We start from the raw sequence: 15154 nt of genomic DNA, 5'->3' as shown, positions 1-15154 counted from the left end.
GTGGTGCTTGATTATTAAATCTAAACAGTGAAGATGAAATGTAAACAACTGGTCTGAGGTTTGGCAAATTGCAAATACTCACAAAATGCAAAATTAAAAGTGCAACCTAAAAATGCAGCTAGCAAATAGCTTGCCATGTTTCTTGCATATATTATAGTAATACATACAGTAAACGTGTGTCAAAAAAGTCACCGAACTGATATATTTTTGTTAAGTTTTATATTTTGTTGTTTTTGTCATTGTGGCCTGGTCAGTTTGAAAAAACAGGATGTCGGCTTTTCTGTTTAACAGAAAAGGTTGCAAAAAACAATTAAAGAAAAAGAATAATTCAAAAATTGGACTGAAACAGCACGCTGAAAGTATAAAGCTTTTTAAACACATTAAGCTTTTAACTTTTGTCACCATGTTTATTAAAATGTAAACACACAAACGTGTCTGGACAAGGCGACTGAAACAACCATTCAGGTGCATCAGCTTAAAGCCACATATACAGTATACAGCGATGCAGTTATAATGCTGTAATGACCGGCAGGTGACTTGTTTAATTCTCAGACTCACAATGAAAAAAAATCTGTCCTTGAGAAAACTCCCACTTTTACTTTGCTTCATTTTATGTAGTTCATAACTCCTGAGTATTCCCTGAAGATTAATAAGACTGCATAATTGTACACCATAGTTAGAGTTTTCAAATTAAACATAATTTAGTGAAAAAAACAAACCCACATTTTCCAGCACACTGAATGCAGCCACAGCAGTTAAAAGGGTCAAGATACTGATCTAAAATCCCACAAGTGCACGGAATTTATTCGGCTTCCCGAGTCGCTGAAAATGGAATGGTGATAAATATTCATATTCTGACAAAGTAATTGGGATCATAGTTGTGGCTGTCCTGCTACCTAATTAAAATGTGTCCTTTAATCAGCCATAATTAAAATGTCCCCTCACAGGCTTGAGACCTCAAATCGGGAAATCAACTCGGTCTGAGAAGAAACGAACTGCTGCTGGATTTGAAAGCGTTACGGCAGCTGGAAGAACAACATGCCTGAAATCAGTGACAGCCCTGCGATCCCCCCACTGCGTGGAAACAGAGGGATACCGGGGCTTGTTTGTGTGCGAGGAAGAAAGACAGACTGAAGCTGAGATAAAGAGCCAAAGGTAGAAAGAGATAAAGGGCGAGAGCTACAGGGAGTGCAGTCTGCTGTGTCTTATTTTTCCTGGGTGGGCCTGTGTGTGCCTTTCACAAACAGCAGCTCAGAGTTCTCATCCTGCCCGAGTGAGCGACAGAAAGACAAATAAAGGCGTCATCGCACATTAACGCAGCGGTGTTTCCCCTCTGATATCTGAATTTGGGCGTCCCCTTCAACCAAATCAACAGCTGCTTCTATTATTGCTGCTGCATTCATTCGCTGACACGTCGGCTCGGTGTTCAGAATTCACGCTATGAGATGTTCGCTTGCAGATGAGTAGCCGCACTAGCAGCTAAACGCTCAAACACTGTTTAACAGACAAAATGCCGAGAGACAGCTTTTCTATCCTTAGCTCCTGACCGGTCATGGTGCCATTTTTTAAATTATTATTTTATTATAATCGAAGGTCAATGGTTTTATCTTCAGTACAGAATGTAGTGCCTTCATATTTGGCTTTTCAGACCTGGGTCACTCAAATACCATGTTTAACATTAATTCTGCACCTCGGACTTAACTCATGCACCGTAAACATAGGTTTAAGAGCTATACAAAGAATATAATGAGAATAATTAAATAAATATATATATAAAACCCTCTTTAACTAGGGCCCCTGACAATAAATCCACTGTGGTCTGCTCACCATCATACAACAATGAGACGCCAATAAAGAACTAAATAAACTTATAGAACGGTAATAAGTTAACAGTGGGAACATAAGTATAAATAAACATAGCACAGAAAGAAAAGACATTTGTGTCTGCTCAGTTATTTCTTTGTTGTAACAATGCTACAGACACAGCAGTGTGTGACCAAGCTGCTGACCAGTATGATCAGGTGGTGCCAGGCTGCTGTGTATGGTTCCTCCACATGCTACTGAGGTCCCAGTTTGTTAAACGCCCATATGTCTCATTTCTTCAGACTTCAATCATCCAATCCAACAAACAAACCAAACAAATATCAGAATAAGCTGTTTGGCAAGTTTTTCATTGTCGCAACCCACATACTCAACTCTGCACAATGGATTTTATTACAAATGTGGCACCATTTAAGGCTTTCCAGCAGTATAAGATATTATTTCCTATTAAGATATTTCCTTAAAGGTCAAATTCAAACTGTCCCTGTGAAAATTGGGATTTGCATTTTTTACCACAGAGCCAAAGCTCCAGGACGACAGAGCAAACCCGTCTCCTGACATATCAGAGTACAACCTCTGAAGAATATGGACAACAAATCAGACTTTAGTTGGCCACACTGTCTGGATTCTCAGGCTTTTAAAAACACTCCATACATACAGTGCTGCTGCAAAAAAAACACATTAGCCAACATAAGCAACCAGCAGTGTTCAGTCAGTGAAAGGCCCACCATTAAAAACCTCCCAAACCTCCAGAAAACCCTGCGTGGAGCAGAGCAAGGTCTTGTTTACCCCAGCACATAAACAGCTGAGGACATGAGAAGGACTTCTGAAATCACTCACCTCCCTTAGCATAGGCAGCGTACACTCCTCTCAGTTTGGGTCTGCTGCTCTCGAGCTCTGCGTCTATTTCTTCCTGGTATTCCTCAATTTCACCTGTTGAAGGTGTAAAAAAAATGTCAAAGCTCAAAATGAAGGAACTCTTCCATAAAAGACTCAGATTGCATGATTTTCTAGGGCTTTCTAAGCTAACCCATTCAATTATATTTCTCATAGTCCCATAATTACAGCACAATATGTTAGCAGTGTAACATAATGCAAGGTTAATTACAACTTGTGCGGAGCCTAAATCATGTCCTCTCTATATATGTTTTCTTTGCTTTAACCACATCCAACACTGATCTGCATTTAGTCAAGGTCAAGACAACAACAACATGATGTCCATCTTCAACACTCAGACTAACTTTTCTGAAAACCTAGCAAAATAAAAGAAAATTAAGCCAGGACTTTGTTGCTGTGGTGGCAAACAGACAGCGAGGAGACACTCATACCTTCAACGTCATCCATTTTTTTCTTGACCTCAATCTCCAGCTACAGCGAGGGAGAGAAAAGAGAGGGTTTGGATGAGACAATGAAAGTAGCTTCCTCTCTAATAGTGGCTACAGGGTGAAACGATCGCTGAATAAAACCTCTTAGAATAAAAGAAGGTTATAACACGAGGGCTCTGGGGTGGTTCACGGCAGCACCCTTTGCTCTCAGAAGTGCTTTTTCCTCCCCGGTGCATAACGTGCGTTAGTTTGATTTGATGTTGCTGGTGTGAGACTCGACTAAAGAACAGCACTCTGTGAGTACTTTCAGAAAGCTTTTACATTAACTCCAATGTTTCCTCTTTTTTACATTATGGCATGAGAAAGGTCAGCTCATTACTGGGCAAAAGCTCCAGATCAGTAAAGAATTACCACTTTTAAACTTTCGGCCACATCTCACAGCTTTTGTTTGTTAAAGCCAGGTGAAAAACAAGTACGCTCCGACTCTCTGAAGACCGTCTGTCATGTTTCCACAAAGAAAAACCCAAGAACTTGAGCATTTGCTGCTGTCAAGCTTCAGTTTATAGTTTTTGTGGCCAAGAATGAACAAACTGCTGCAAACCTCTCCAGAAAGGAACACGTCTTTTTAATGATACCTAATTTTTAACAGAAATCGCCACCGCATTCATCAAATATCAACAATAATGATATGGATGACATTCAGATTCCATTTTTCAAATCATGATTATGATAAATCCTTGTACAAAGTCTCACCTGAACCTGGGTTAATGCAGTAACAGCCTTTCAAATAATTAAAGCCTTTTTCATCTCTGATTAACGAGCTGGTCGTCTTCAATCGTGAGCCCAATACGACACCTTCACATGTTAACTTCATTTCATCGGCCTTTTTTTAAGTAATATTTTCCAGCCTTAGCACAGCCTTACAATCATGTTGTATTTAATCAAATGGCAGGCTGGCCAGACGTCACGCTATCCCAAGAGTGAGGTGATTCCTCTTGAAGGCTGGCATTAGACAGAAAAGTGAAGACGTTGACCTCTGCAATGAATAATCATCACGCCATGTATGATGAATGGGAGTCACATGCAGTTAGCTCAAGTTTCATTAGCTCTGCTTGCAGGTCAGTCCATTTTTTGTTGTGCAAAATCCCTTTAGACTACTAGAAGGAATAAAGCAAAGTAAAACTTCTATTGTGAAATACTCGTACTATCAAAACAAATTAGTTTTTTTTCCAGCATTTTTAAGCCCCCAAAACTACTTAAGCACAGAAGCTCGCCAATAGGAATTTAAGACCTGAAAATTGGGCACCAGAAATATTCTACACACACTCACCCCTAAATCATCAGGCATGTCTCCTGTTATGTGTTAAAGCAACAAGTATGTGGGACAATGCCTTAAAAAGAGCTCGATGGCCTTTTACAGAGCCCACAAAGTGTGAGGACACCGAGAACACTGATGGTGTTAGTTTAGAGGTTAATACCCTTCATCCATTATGGGGGAAAGCCTGTGGGCTGTATGTCACCATCAAGATAATAAAGGATGAAATTTTAATATTCCCTGTGGAGGGATGAATGGGTCATTTCATGAGTAATTGAGTTGATCAGAATTGATGCGCATGTGCGTTTCTAATGCTATGGCACATTAATTGGGGTAAATTCAAGGCTGAGGTTTGTGTGGAGAAACACCTGCTGGGTTTTCTTCTTCTTTAGTCCGGCTGTGTAGCAGGGCGGGTCACACTCTTGGTCCAGATCCACCTTCATGAACTCCTCGATGGTGAGCTGGCTGGTCGGCGTGTCCTCAAACTCAGTCAGTCTAATGCAAAGTGGCATCACAAGGCAAAAAAAAAGATGGAAGGCACAAAGTAATTAAGATCCAACTAAAAACCTGGGCTGATCATCTGGACCAGCAGAATTTTTAAAGAAGGAACTTCTGCTGCTCACTTTGGCAAAAACAGACAAATCCCATAAACTTCGAGCCTCCACAGCCGGGATTTTCTACCAAATCGCAGACTTTGACCACCCACCTTTTCCTCAGCGTGGATTCGCACACTTTGACAATGTTGACTATTTCTTTGACAGTGCGCCGAAAGTCATGTAGACGAGCAGCTACAAGAAGAGCTGGAAACAAACAAGCAAACACACACAGGGATGAGATTAAAGCAGAATATGCACAGAAGCAATAACAAAACGTGTGTCCGTGTGTGATTAGAGAAAAGGCCGAGATGTGACTGAACACTAAAAAAAATGTTATGAGCTCGTGGTTTTTAGGCACTTTTAGATGTGCACCTTAAACAGTGAAGAGGAGCCAACAAGACGGGGGCACCTCAGAGCCAACAAATCCACCCCCACATTAAAAAAGGAGGAGAAACAACAACACTAATATTATGCAATGAATTGCAGTGTGAGCCTTGAAGGGGAACAGTTATGTAACTGTCATTAGACTTGCCTCGCTCAAGAGCCTGTTAAAAGATAGATGCGTGCTTCCACTTCCACATGCACACTTCTAACAGCCTTTAGGAGTGAAGTGGTGGCTTTTTAGCTCCGCTGAGGACTTTCTCAAACATTTTTCATCGCCATTACCTTAAAAACCACACGACTTCAGATTTGCAGGTTTTCCTTGCTGAATACATTCGTCGCTTTGCATTGACAAGCCCTTTGTCCTTGAAATCATCACAAGACGCAACTTAAAAACTCCTCTCTCCTGGCACAAACTTTTTTTTTTGCATATGTTTAAAACCGTCAACAGTGATATTTGCATCATATTTAGGAACAAACTTTTCCTTCTTCCATTTGAGTGTTTCCTTCTCAAAGATTTATGATGAGTAATTAAATATTAAGGTAATCCAGCAGAGTAACAGAGAAAGATGAAAACTGAAACCATGGGAGTAAACATGCAGGGAGCAGCAGAAGGCGGCGATTTGATTTCAGGACGTCTTAGCAGGTAATGCACAAAGCCTCAGTGTACTGGGCTTTGTAGCAATCACAACACAATAAGGAAGGAAGGCCTTTGAGTTCAGCTGTTTAATATAAACTGCACCACCAAAGTCCCGTAAAGACGATGACGTACCTGGTGGGAAATCAAAAACCTCACATGCTGCAGTTAGCTTAGACAGGTGCTGGCAGGATCGGCTTTCCCACAGGTTTCACTGGCAGGTGACCAAAAGATCCGCAGTGGGAACACTCAGCAAGGCTGCAAACACTGCGAGAGGTGCAGCTGACTGTGCAGCACCCGTGATTAAACAATGCTCGTCTTTGGTTTTGGTTTCTGGCATCGTTGTATTATACTCAATTGTACATAGCATTTGTATTCTACTTTATTCTATTTTATTAGATTGTATATAGTATTTTATTTTATTCTATTCTGTTGTATACAGTATCTTATTGACATCTTATTCCAGTGTTTTTCTCTAATTTTTCTATGCAACGTTGCACTGTCCACTGCTGTAACAAAACAAATTTCCCACGAGTGGGACTAATAAAGGTTATCTTATCTTATCTTATCATGTTCTTATTTTATAAGACTGCACCTATGGTGTCAATCTGAAAATCATCAGTGTCTTCGCACTTGAGTTACCGCAAATAACTCCAGAAGCTTCTTGGTTGAGACGTAAAACATCTTCATGAACTTAAAGAAATTCAGTCACTTTTTTTTTTTTCCAAGCTCCTTGGAAACTCAAGAAAGAGTTTTTCAGAAAACCTGACCTCTAACCTTGACCTTGAGGTCAGGGTCACCGAGATTAGAGCAAGTTATCGTGATCACAGTGTTGTGTGTCCACACCCAGCGGGGTGATCACACTACCCCATCAGCCTTTTAAAGCTGAAAGATAAAAACTGGACTTTCAAAAACTTAAAAATAACTGAAATGACTTTGTGAAAGTAACTGAATCATGTATCATTTATTAACTGTCCAGCACTGTTCTGATATTTGGACCAGCTATCGGTCCAATAGTGCCTCAAAAGCTAGATGGGGTATCCGGAGTGGATCTATGCACTTCAGGTCTACATTGCTCTGTGTGCTGTGCTGCATGTCAGCAGGAGTGCAGCAGCTGCTAAGGGGAGAAGCAGACGAGCACAGAGTTAGCCAACAGCAAAGAGTCAGAAGTTGGAGGCATTTCCCTCCTGCTACACCAGCACGTTCTTCATGCTTCAGGCAACAGAGCTCCAACAACAGAGCTCTCTTTATCTCCCACATTTCATCTGTACTGTTGGAGCTCACACTTCTTTGGAAGTTTTCATCCCAGTGCAGTAACGTAACTGTTATCCTTTGTCACCAGCATCAAATCTCCTCCGCTACTCTCGTGTGAGGAGTACACCGACAGTGAACTCGAGAGCAGCGAGAGGAGAAACCAGCTCGACCGCAAACGACGGCAAAGACTCTCACATTAAGCTGAAATTAAACAAGTGCAAATAAAACCAGAAGCAGTCAGAGAGCGCAAACCTGCACTCACTCTCTGGGTAGTATTTACTTTTAAGTTAAGAGTATTGTAATTTGTATATATTCATTTATTTTTCTTTGTTGTTTTTTAAACATACCTTAAGAAGTTTGTAGTGCAGTAAAAATCAGATAAAGGCAACGTGACAGATTTACTTTATAGCTATTGATTTGTAAATAACTAGACATGAATAACTTTATTAGATAATATTATACAACAGTACATTTCTAACTATGTTGGCAGCTCATTCTGCTTCTCTTAACAATACTTTATAGATATAAAACATTTTGGAATCAAATTAAAAGAGTCAAATTTAAAAAAGTTGACCTGGAAGATGTTGGTGGATGTGAGCCAAAAGTTAATAGGTTGTTAACACGACCCCACTCTACACCCCTACAAAGCTTAATGAGAATTCATTCAAAACTTTTTGAGTTCTTGTGTTTACAAACAGAATGACGCAAACGCAACCAAAAACATGACCATGTGGTTCCTTCTAAAATGTTAAAAGCGCTGCGGGAAGATTTGACAATTTCCAAACACATCATTCCAGACAGGATTTACAGACAGGTATCGTGTTTGCAACCAAAAATCTTCATGTAGTTAGAATAGTGTATAGCTAAGAGATAAAGCTTATAGAGAGATGTTCTCAGCATTTAGAAAAATTGCCACTAAAACTGGCAGGAAGACAAGTTTCTATGAAACAACTCATGCTGACAGGCATCAGCTCTGGCTGCCTAACCTGGGAATCATGTTGTGATAACACGATAACCCAGACAGCGAGAGAAATAAACTGTTTGTGTGTGAGCCTCCAAGCATCGAAGGCCAGGAGGGCTTAAGTGCACAGATCCAAATCTTATGGTAAAAATTAGTCATAATTAGTAGTGTAAGCATGCACAGTGTGAACCTGGGAACCACTGCTTTCTGTCAAAATACAGCATTCAGATAGATCCTTGTGTTAGAGCAGGAACTCTGCAGGTGCATGCAGCCCTTATAAAACCTTACACTGATCTATAGCTGCCCCATGAGTGTGTCTGCTTATATTCACTTCCTTATCACACTGATGAAGTCACCAGGAAAATGTGGCAAAATTAAAATTTCTTTTATTATTCCCTGTCAGAGAGAATGAGCCTCTTGCACTAAAGCATGTAACAAAGCATTCCGGTCACTGATCGGCTCTCTGAGAGTCTGAGGTTAAAGCATCTTGATTAAGGGCACCTTGACTTTCCAGCAGAGAGCATTAATCACTTTCTTTCCTCAGATTTTCAGAGCCTCGGGGCTGCTACCAGCACCCCTCCTGCGAATTAAAGAAGATACCCAGTGCTGCCTCAGCTTGTAGTTACCTGCTCCACAGAGTCCCGACGGCCTTCGCCCCGTGTGCATCCAGTCCCTCTTCATCCTCTGCACCAGACGCAGCGCCGTCATGGAGACCTCGCGGGTCTTATCGCCAAATTCCAGCATTTGGGCAAAACGGGGAATATAAAGGCACGGGTCTGGTGGCAAAAGGAACGATTTTTTTCGAGTTAATCACAAGGATAGCCTTAAAAATGTATAACAATGTCACTGTACTCCCCCCATACGTTTTCTTTGGTACAGCATGAGTTCTCAAAGTCAACATAATAATGCAACACTGGGGACGCTATACAGCCACAGTTCATAGTATAGCATCAAGGAACCATTCAGGTTTTCTATGCCCTCATCTCCATTCATAATATGCCAAAGTAAAAACATAGATAAACAATTAAAATGACAAAGTTCCTGTTTCTACTGTAATTTCTGATTTTTACAGTAAAACAAACAAAAAGATATTCTGTTAGTGAACAAAACTTTTCCTTTTTGTGATTGATTTTGTTTATACACCGCATTCATTCATTATTTAGAATCTCTGGCTCTCTTCCACAGTGCGTCTCTTGTCCCGTCTCCCTCCCCCCTCATGGCAGATGAGCCTGGTTCTCCTGGAGGCTTCTTCCTGTTAGAAGGGAGTTGTTCCTTCTCACTGTTGCCAAGTGCTTGTTCATAAGGTGTCATCTGATTGTTGGGATTTTCTCTGAATTATGTAGGGGATTTACCTTATAACACAGCTAACAGTAAAACTTTACATTCAGACATGTATTTTAAGTTCATTTCAAGCTTCTGTGTCCACTACTTTAAAAAATATAACCTTTTGAAAAGGATTATTCTTTTTGATACGCCCTTTATAAAGCCCCTTGATGTGATTTTTGCTGTGATTTGAAGCTATATTAATAAAACTAAAATGAACTGAAGTGAATATTTTAGATGAGCCTTATCTGAAGCTGTAGGCCAATCAAAGTGAAGACGAGACATTTCTCACACTGGGCAGTAGAACGCACAAAAGACTTCAGGGGTTGTTTGACTGGTTGACGTCAAGGAGCTAATTTTGGAGGTTGTGAACAAAATGTGCTCATGCCTGATGATCATGCCCAGCTCTGTGAGGAGATGCCACCATCCCGTTTCATGCTTCACCGTCATCTATGATGCCCTTCACTTTTGCCTCCTAACCTGGCATCATCGTTGTTGTTGTTCATACCTCAGCTGCTATTTTTCAAAGGTGATTTCATGATACTGCCCATCACCTCTCTGAGGAATGAGCAGCTACTGTATGTAATCTAAAGCAACTTCAGCACGCTACACAGTTTATGAGTGTAAGTATCCTATTTAGCATTTCTTTCGTGTTTGACTGATTGGAGAAGATAAACCGTGACAAATTCAAGGCCACTGTGCTCAAGTTTAATTCAGCTTCTCTCCAACCACGGAGCCAGAGGCCTCTCCTGATGGCACTTTAGCCAGAACTCTGTCCAATAAACTGCTGCTCGCGTGCCCATGGATTTTTGTTTACAAGCCCTGGTTTGTGTGAGCAGTAAACAGACCAAAATGCCAGAGCGAGTACACTTTTCCTCTCTTAGGCCAAAAGAAAAAAAAGAAAAGCAAAAAAATGACCAAAATCCTGCCTGAAACACATCCAGATCTTAACTTACTACCACCTGTGAGCTTCCCACTAAAACCAGTTTCTGACTGCTGGCTGCTAATTAGCTCCACTGGAGGACTGGAGGACTGGAGGATTAGCATTTAGCTTGAGTGCACCTCGAAGCAGCCTGTTTCTCATTCAGCGACTCCATCCACATTTTCTCAGCTGGCGAAAGGATTTGGATGGGCAATCATCCAATCGCAAGCTCACTACTTAAACTTTCTGCTCGCTTCTGCCGTCTCTGACAGACTTGTACAGTTTTGTATGTCATAAACTTTATGGAAAATACTTTTTAAAAACATCACGACCACCTGCTTTTACCATGAAACTGCCTGGCAGGTGGCCCGTTTGCCTTTAGTCGCTTTTTATTGTGAAAAATGATTTTACCATGCTCTGAAATCCAGTTTAAAACTCAAATGAGGAGGAATCCGGTTCCCACTGTAGCCTGCAGACAAAAAGTTGAGTTTTTTGCCCTGACTGTGATAGCGGAGTCAAATACCTTTTGAAGTCAGAGGCTCTGTTTAAAGAGCAGCCCAGTGGAAAGCTGGTAGAGCCAGCTGGTAATAAGATCCAGGCTGATCCCTTCCCCCCTCTGCACCGTGTAATGATACGTGTGCAGAGCTGGCCATCACTGTTCCAACTTTTTACTCGGTGTCTGTAAACTCAAAACCAGCCTGAAAAAAAGAGGTTGTTTAAGAAAAAGAAGAAGAAAAAAAAAATCGGCCCAAATCCTCTTTCACTGTCGAATATAATCAATCTGTGATGCTCAAACAGCCCAGGAGTCTTTCTGTGATGGAGTGCTGTAGTTTACCTTTTTCATGTAGCCACTTTACCTCAACCTGCCTCGCCTCTATTCCCCCAAATTACTTCGACCACCCCCAGAGAAGGGCCGCGAACTTGCTCCTTTCAATCAAATGTGGGAGCAGGGCTTCATGAATAGCATTAAAGTGTTATCATTCAGTCATGGGGAAGCTGCACCCTTCCCTCAACCCCCAAAACTGCAATGGCTCTCTGGTCTAGTTTGTGTTACTCTGGGTACAGGACTCCGTCTCAAAGATTCCTCTTCTCTCTAATAAATCCTTCTGCGTGTGATCGATGAACCTACAAGACGGCAGCACTACAGTGCGACCTAAAGCCTAATAAAATTTCATAAATCATTTTCTGGTCTTCAACTCCACTGAAGCTAAATCGCCACACATGATATCATGCTGTTTGTTTGATCACTTACTTCAGAAATGACCAGAATTAGACATCAAGTAAAAACAGCTTTTAGGAATTTACAATGTAGCAAACAAAGTTTTGCTAATACTGTTACATTTATACTAGTTTGTTAGATACTTTGTATTGGTGGATATACTGCAGGGCACTGTTAATTTTGTATTTGTTGTAGGCATAATTTAGACTTCTAATTTTTTGTTTTGTTTTAATTGACTATAGTAGTCTAAAACTAAAGTTGAGTAATATATAAAGTGTTAAAGTTTTTTCCTTGAAATCAAAAGTGAAACGTGTGCACCATTCTTTTCCTCTGAAATGCTGACATTTTGCTTCATTTTCATGAGAAACAGGGAGGTTGGAAGCTAATTGTACCGTTTCCCGGGGGGCAGATCAAATGTGCGTGTCTAACCTTACTGCACAAGGTTATTACTTCTGATTGGATCGCTTCCAAACCCATCCCGCCTACCTACACAACTTGATTAGTTCTAATTAGATCTCATCTCTCCAGAATATTTTCATCTCGTTTCCTTTTGTTGACAAAAGTTTAAATACATTTCATCGTCGTTGTTGTCTTCGTGCATTAGCTTTTAATTACTTACTGCTTGATTTTGTCAGAAAAAGATAACTGAATTAACACTGGTGCAGGGTAAGTAATGGTTTTATTCATCACTGTGCTTACAATGTTGTTAATGTAACTAAACAGAATTAATTAAGCAATTACTAAAAAAAGAAATACAGCTAATTAGAGCTGGGCGATATAAGATTTTTTCATATCATGATATGCTTTTTTCATTTCAGGCGATAACGATATATATCACGATATAAGCCAAATAACTATATATGTAAGATTTAAATGTGATGTTGCTCACAAATAAAATGTGAAATAATCAGCAGCTTGTTTTGATTTAAATATTCATTTTCCATAATAAGTTCAACAGGGCAGATGTACTTAAAATGAGGCTTCAGTTTTATGGTAAAAATGGTAAATGGCCTGCATTTGTATAGCGCTTTACTCAGTCCCTAAGGACCCCAAAGCGCTTTACACTACATTCAGTCATTCACCCATTCACGCACACATTCACACACTGGCAATGGCAAGCTACGTTGTAGCCACAGCTGCCCTGGGCGCACTGACAGAGGCGAGGCTGCGGACAGTGGCGCCATCGGGCCCTCTGACCACCACCAGTTTTATGCAAAATAAAGGCAAATATTACAATCTACACAAAAGGCAGCCGCTAAAGCGTTTAAGTTTCAAAATAGAACAAACAAAACAGACTACTAAATTGTCAGTTCCACTTAGAAACAAAATATTAATTCTAAAAATAAATCTTAGTTTATTTTACAGAAAAGAGACAAAATTGACCAACTTACATAATATTGCTTTGGGCGCTGTCTGAGAGAAATGTTTATGTCCAGGGAGTTGGTAACGAGGATCCACTACCTTAATTAGCTGCTTGAATCCTTCATTTTCGACCGTGTTTATTGGTAGCATGTCTTTAGCAAGACAGTAAGCTATGGCATTCGTTATGTTGCTATGGCTCTTACCTTTTTGTCATATGGTAAGGCGCTGGCGGCCGACTCAATTGACTGTTGCTGCTTCACAGGGATTCCCCTGGTTGTTTTCGATGACGAATTAGCGCTTTCAGTCAGAGATTGAGCGTGCTCCAGTGGGTGGCACTGCTTCAGGTGATAAAAAAGGTTTGTTGTATTTCCAGACTTTGTGGGAACATGCTTTCAGCACAATTTACAGTGCGCGTTACGCTGTTTTTGTCAGACTTCAAATAGCGAAATACCTCCACACTACGGAACTTCTCTGGCCTTTCCTTTCGACAATCTCTCCGACATTGGAACCGTCATCTGTGTTCCCTTCGGTATTCTGGTCACCAAAAACCCGGCACGGCGGCTGGCTGCTTCTCAAACAAATACACACGTGCGCCTTGGCACTTGAGCTGTACGTAACAAGTTACGTGACGTGACACTGCGGCTGTGATTGGTTCGGCTCTGCGCTACTTAATTTTTATTGGCTATTGGGTTTTTTTATAAGACAGGAAGAGAGAGATGAGGTCTATCGCAATAGTTTCATTTTTCTATCGAGAAAAAGTTATTTCGCAATACATATCGTTATCGTTTTATCGCCCAGCTCTACAGCTAATACAGTCACTGTTATCACTGTCAGTTTAACGGGCATAAAATTAGTATTTTTGCACTAACAAGGTGTTTCCCAAAGAGCTGTTAGCCAAAAACATGCCATATCTGGCATATGTTGGAATAGTTTGAAGTGTATACTTAAAAATTTGGAAGAAATTGAACAACGAGGACAAAAGAAGTGCCTGTAAAATGAACCATAGGTGAATGATGCGAGTATCAATAGCATTGATAGCAACGCTGTATTGGTATCAGACTGTTACCAGCGCAGTAGGATCGATACTTTGTTTCTATACTCCGAGTTCAGTATGTAGCCCACTGAATTGTGTAAAATAAATATTTTTTTAGAAATGAAAATTAAACTAAATATGCTACTGTACTACATTCTGACACTATACTATACACTATACGGATTCAGTGGTCATTAAAATGTGTTCAGAATTTGCAAATTGATGATGATTCATCTTATTAATCATGACACACCGCTTTCCCCTACATAATACTGGCCCTGCATTTACTCTGTATATGATCAACACCAAAATCTGCAGTATTGCACAACACTAAAGCAAATTAATCTAAAATCTGACCACTGTCCTAGGAGGAGCAATTCTTGTTAACTGTGCAGAGAGAAACAAACAACTTGTCATCCTACAAGTTTATTGCACGATCTTCAGACAAAAGAGCTAAAAATGACCACAGAGAGAAAACAACCAAAGAAATATAAAATGGAATCAACCATGGGAAATGGGACAAGCAAAAAAACATTTCAGACTATAAATATATACATAATGTCTAATAAAAGATTTTTTTTAAATTACCAAAAACAGATACAAATGGGATGCAAAACTGACAAAACAAGCACAAAAACTTACAAAAAGAACAAAGACTCACAAAAGTCCCAAGACTGCCACAGAGTGACTCCAGTGGCATCAAACAAATTTTAAGTCACACTTATTAACCACACGGGAACACAAAGACACATCTGTAGGGGTCGTCCTAAACAGAAGTGTGTGTCTGCATAGGTGGGGGGTTGGGGGGGTTACTTGTGTTGTCCCCCTGGTGTGTATTGTCTTTCACTCCAGCCCTGCTCCTCTGAGGAGGAGGAGAGATCAGAGCGTCTGTCCTGTGACGCACTCTGCGGAGCTAGTGAGGGAGGGGCCTCTTTGGCCTCACGTCAGCGCAATGCGTGATTGTTATTGGTCCTCAGCGGGTTATGGGCGTTCAAGGAGATCACG

The 15154-nt window shown here is 40.6% G+C and overlaps 1 protein-coding gene across 1 annotated transcript in view; it reads right to left on the bottom strand.

Moving 5' to 3' along the window:
- Window positions 1-15154, bottom strand: part of LOC116310699 (transcription factor IIIB 90 kDa subunit-like) — a 121730-nt gene that overhangs the window by 77481 nt on the left and 29095 nt on the right. Inside the window, exons 5-9 of the mRNA XM_039603225.1 lie at window positions 8917-9066; window positions 5168-5261; window positions 4830-4956; window positions 3150-3189; window positions 2662-2754 (exon numbers count right to left, since the gene is read on the bottom strand). Coding sequence (XP_039459159.1) covers window positions 2662-2754; window positions 3150-3189; window positions 4830-4956; window positions 5168-5261; window positions 8917-9066 — 504 coding nt within the window. The remainder of the gene's footprint in view (window positions 1-2661; window positions 2755-3149; window positions 3190-4829; window positions 4957-5167; window positions 5262-8916; window positions 9067-15154) is intronic.

This window comes from Oreochromis aureus, linkage group 19 (assembly GCF_013358895.1).
Source record: "Oreochromis aureus strain Israel breed Guangdong linkage group 19, ZZ_aureus, whole genome shotgun sequence".
Classification (NCBI taxonomy): Eukaryota; Metazoa; Chordata; class Actinopteri; order Cichliformes; family Cichlidae; genus Oreochromis; species Oreochromis aureus.
This window is presented reverse-complemented; position numbering and strand designations above follow the sequence as displayed.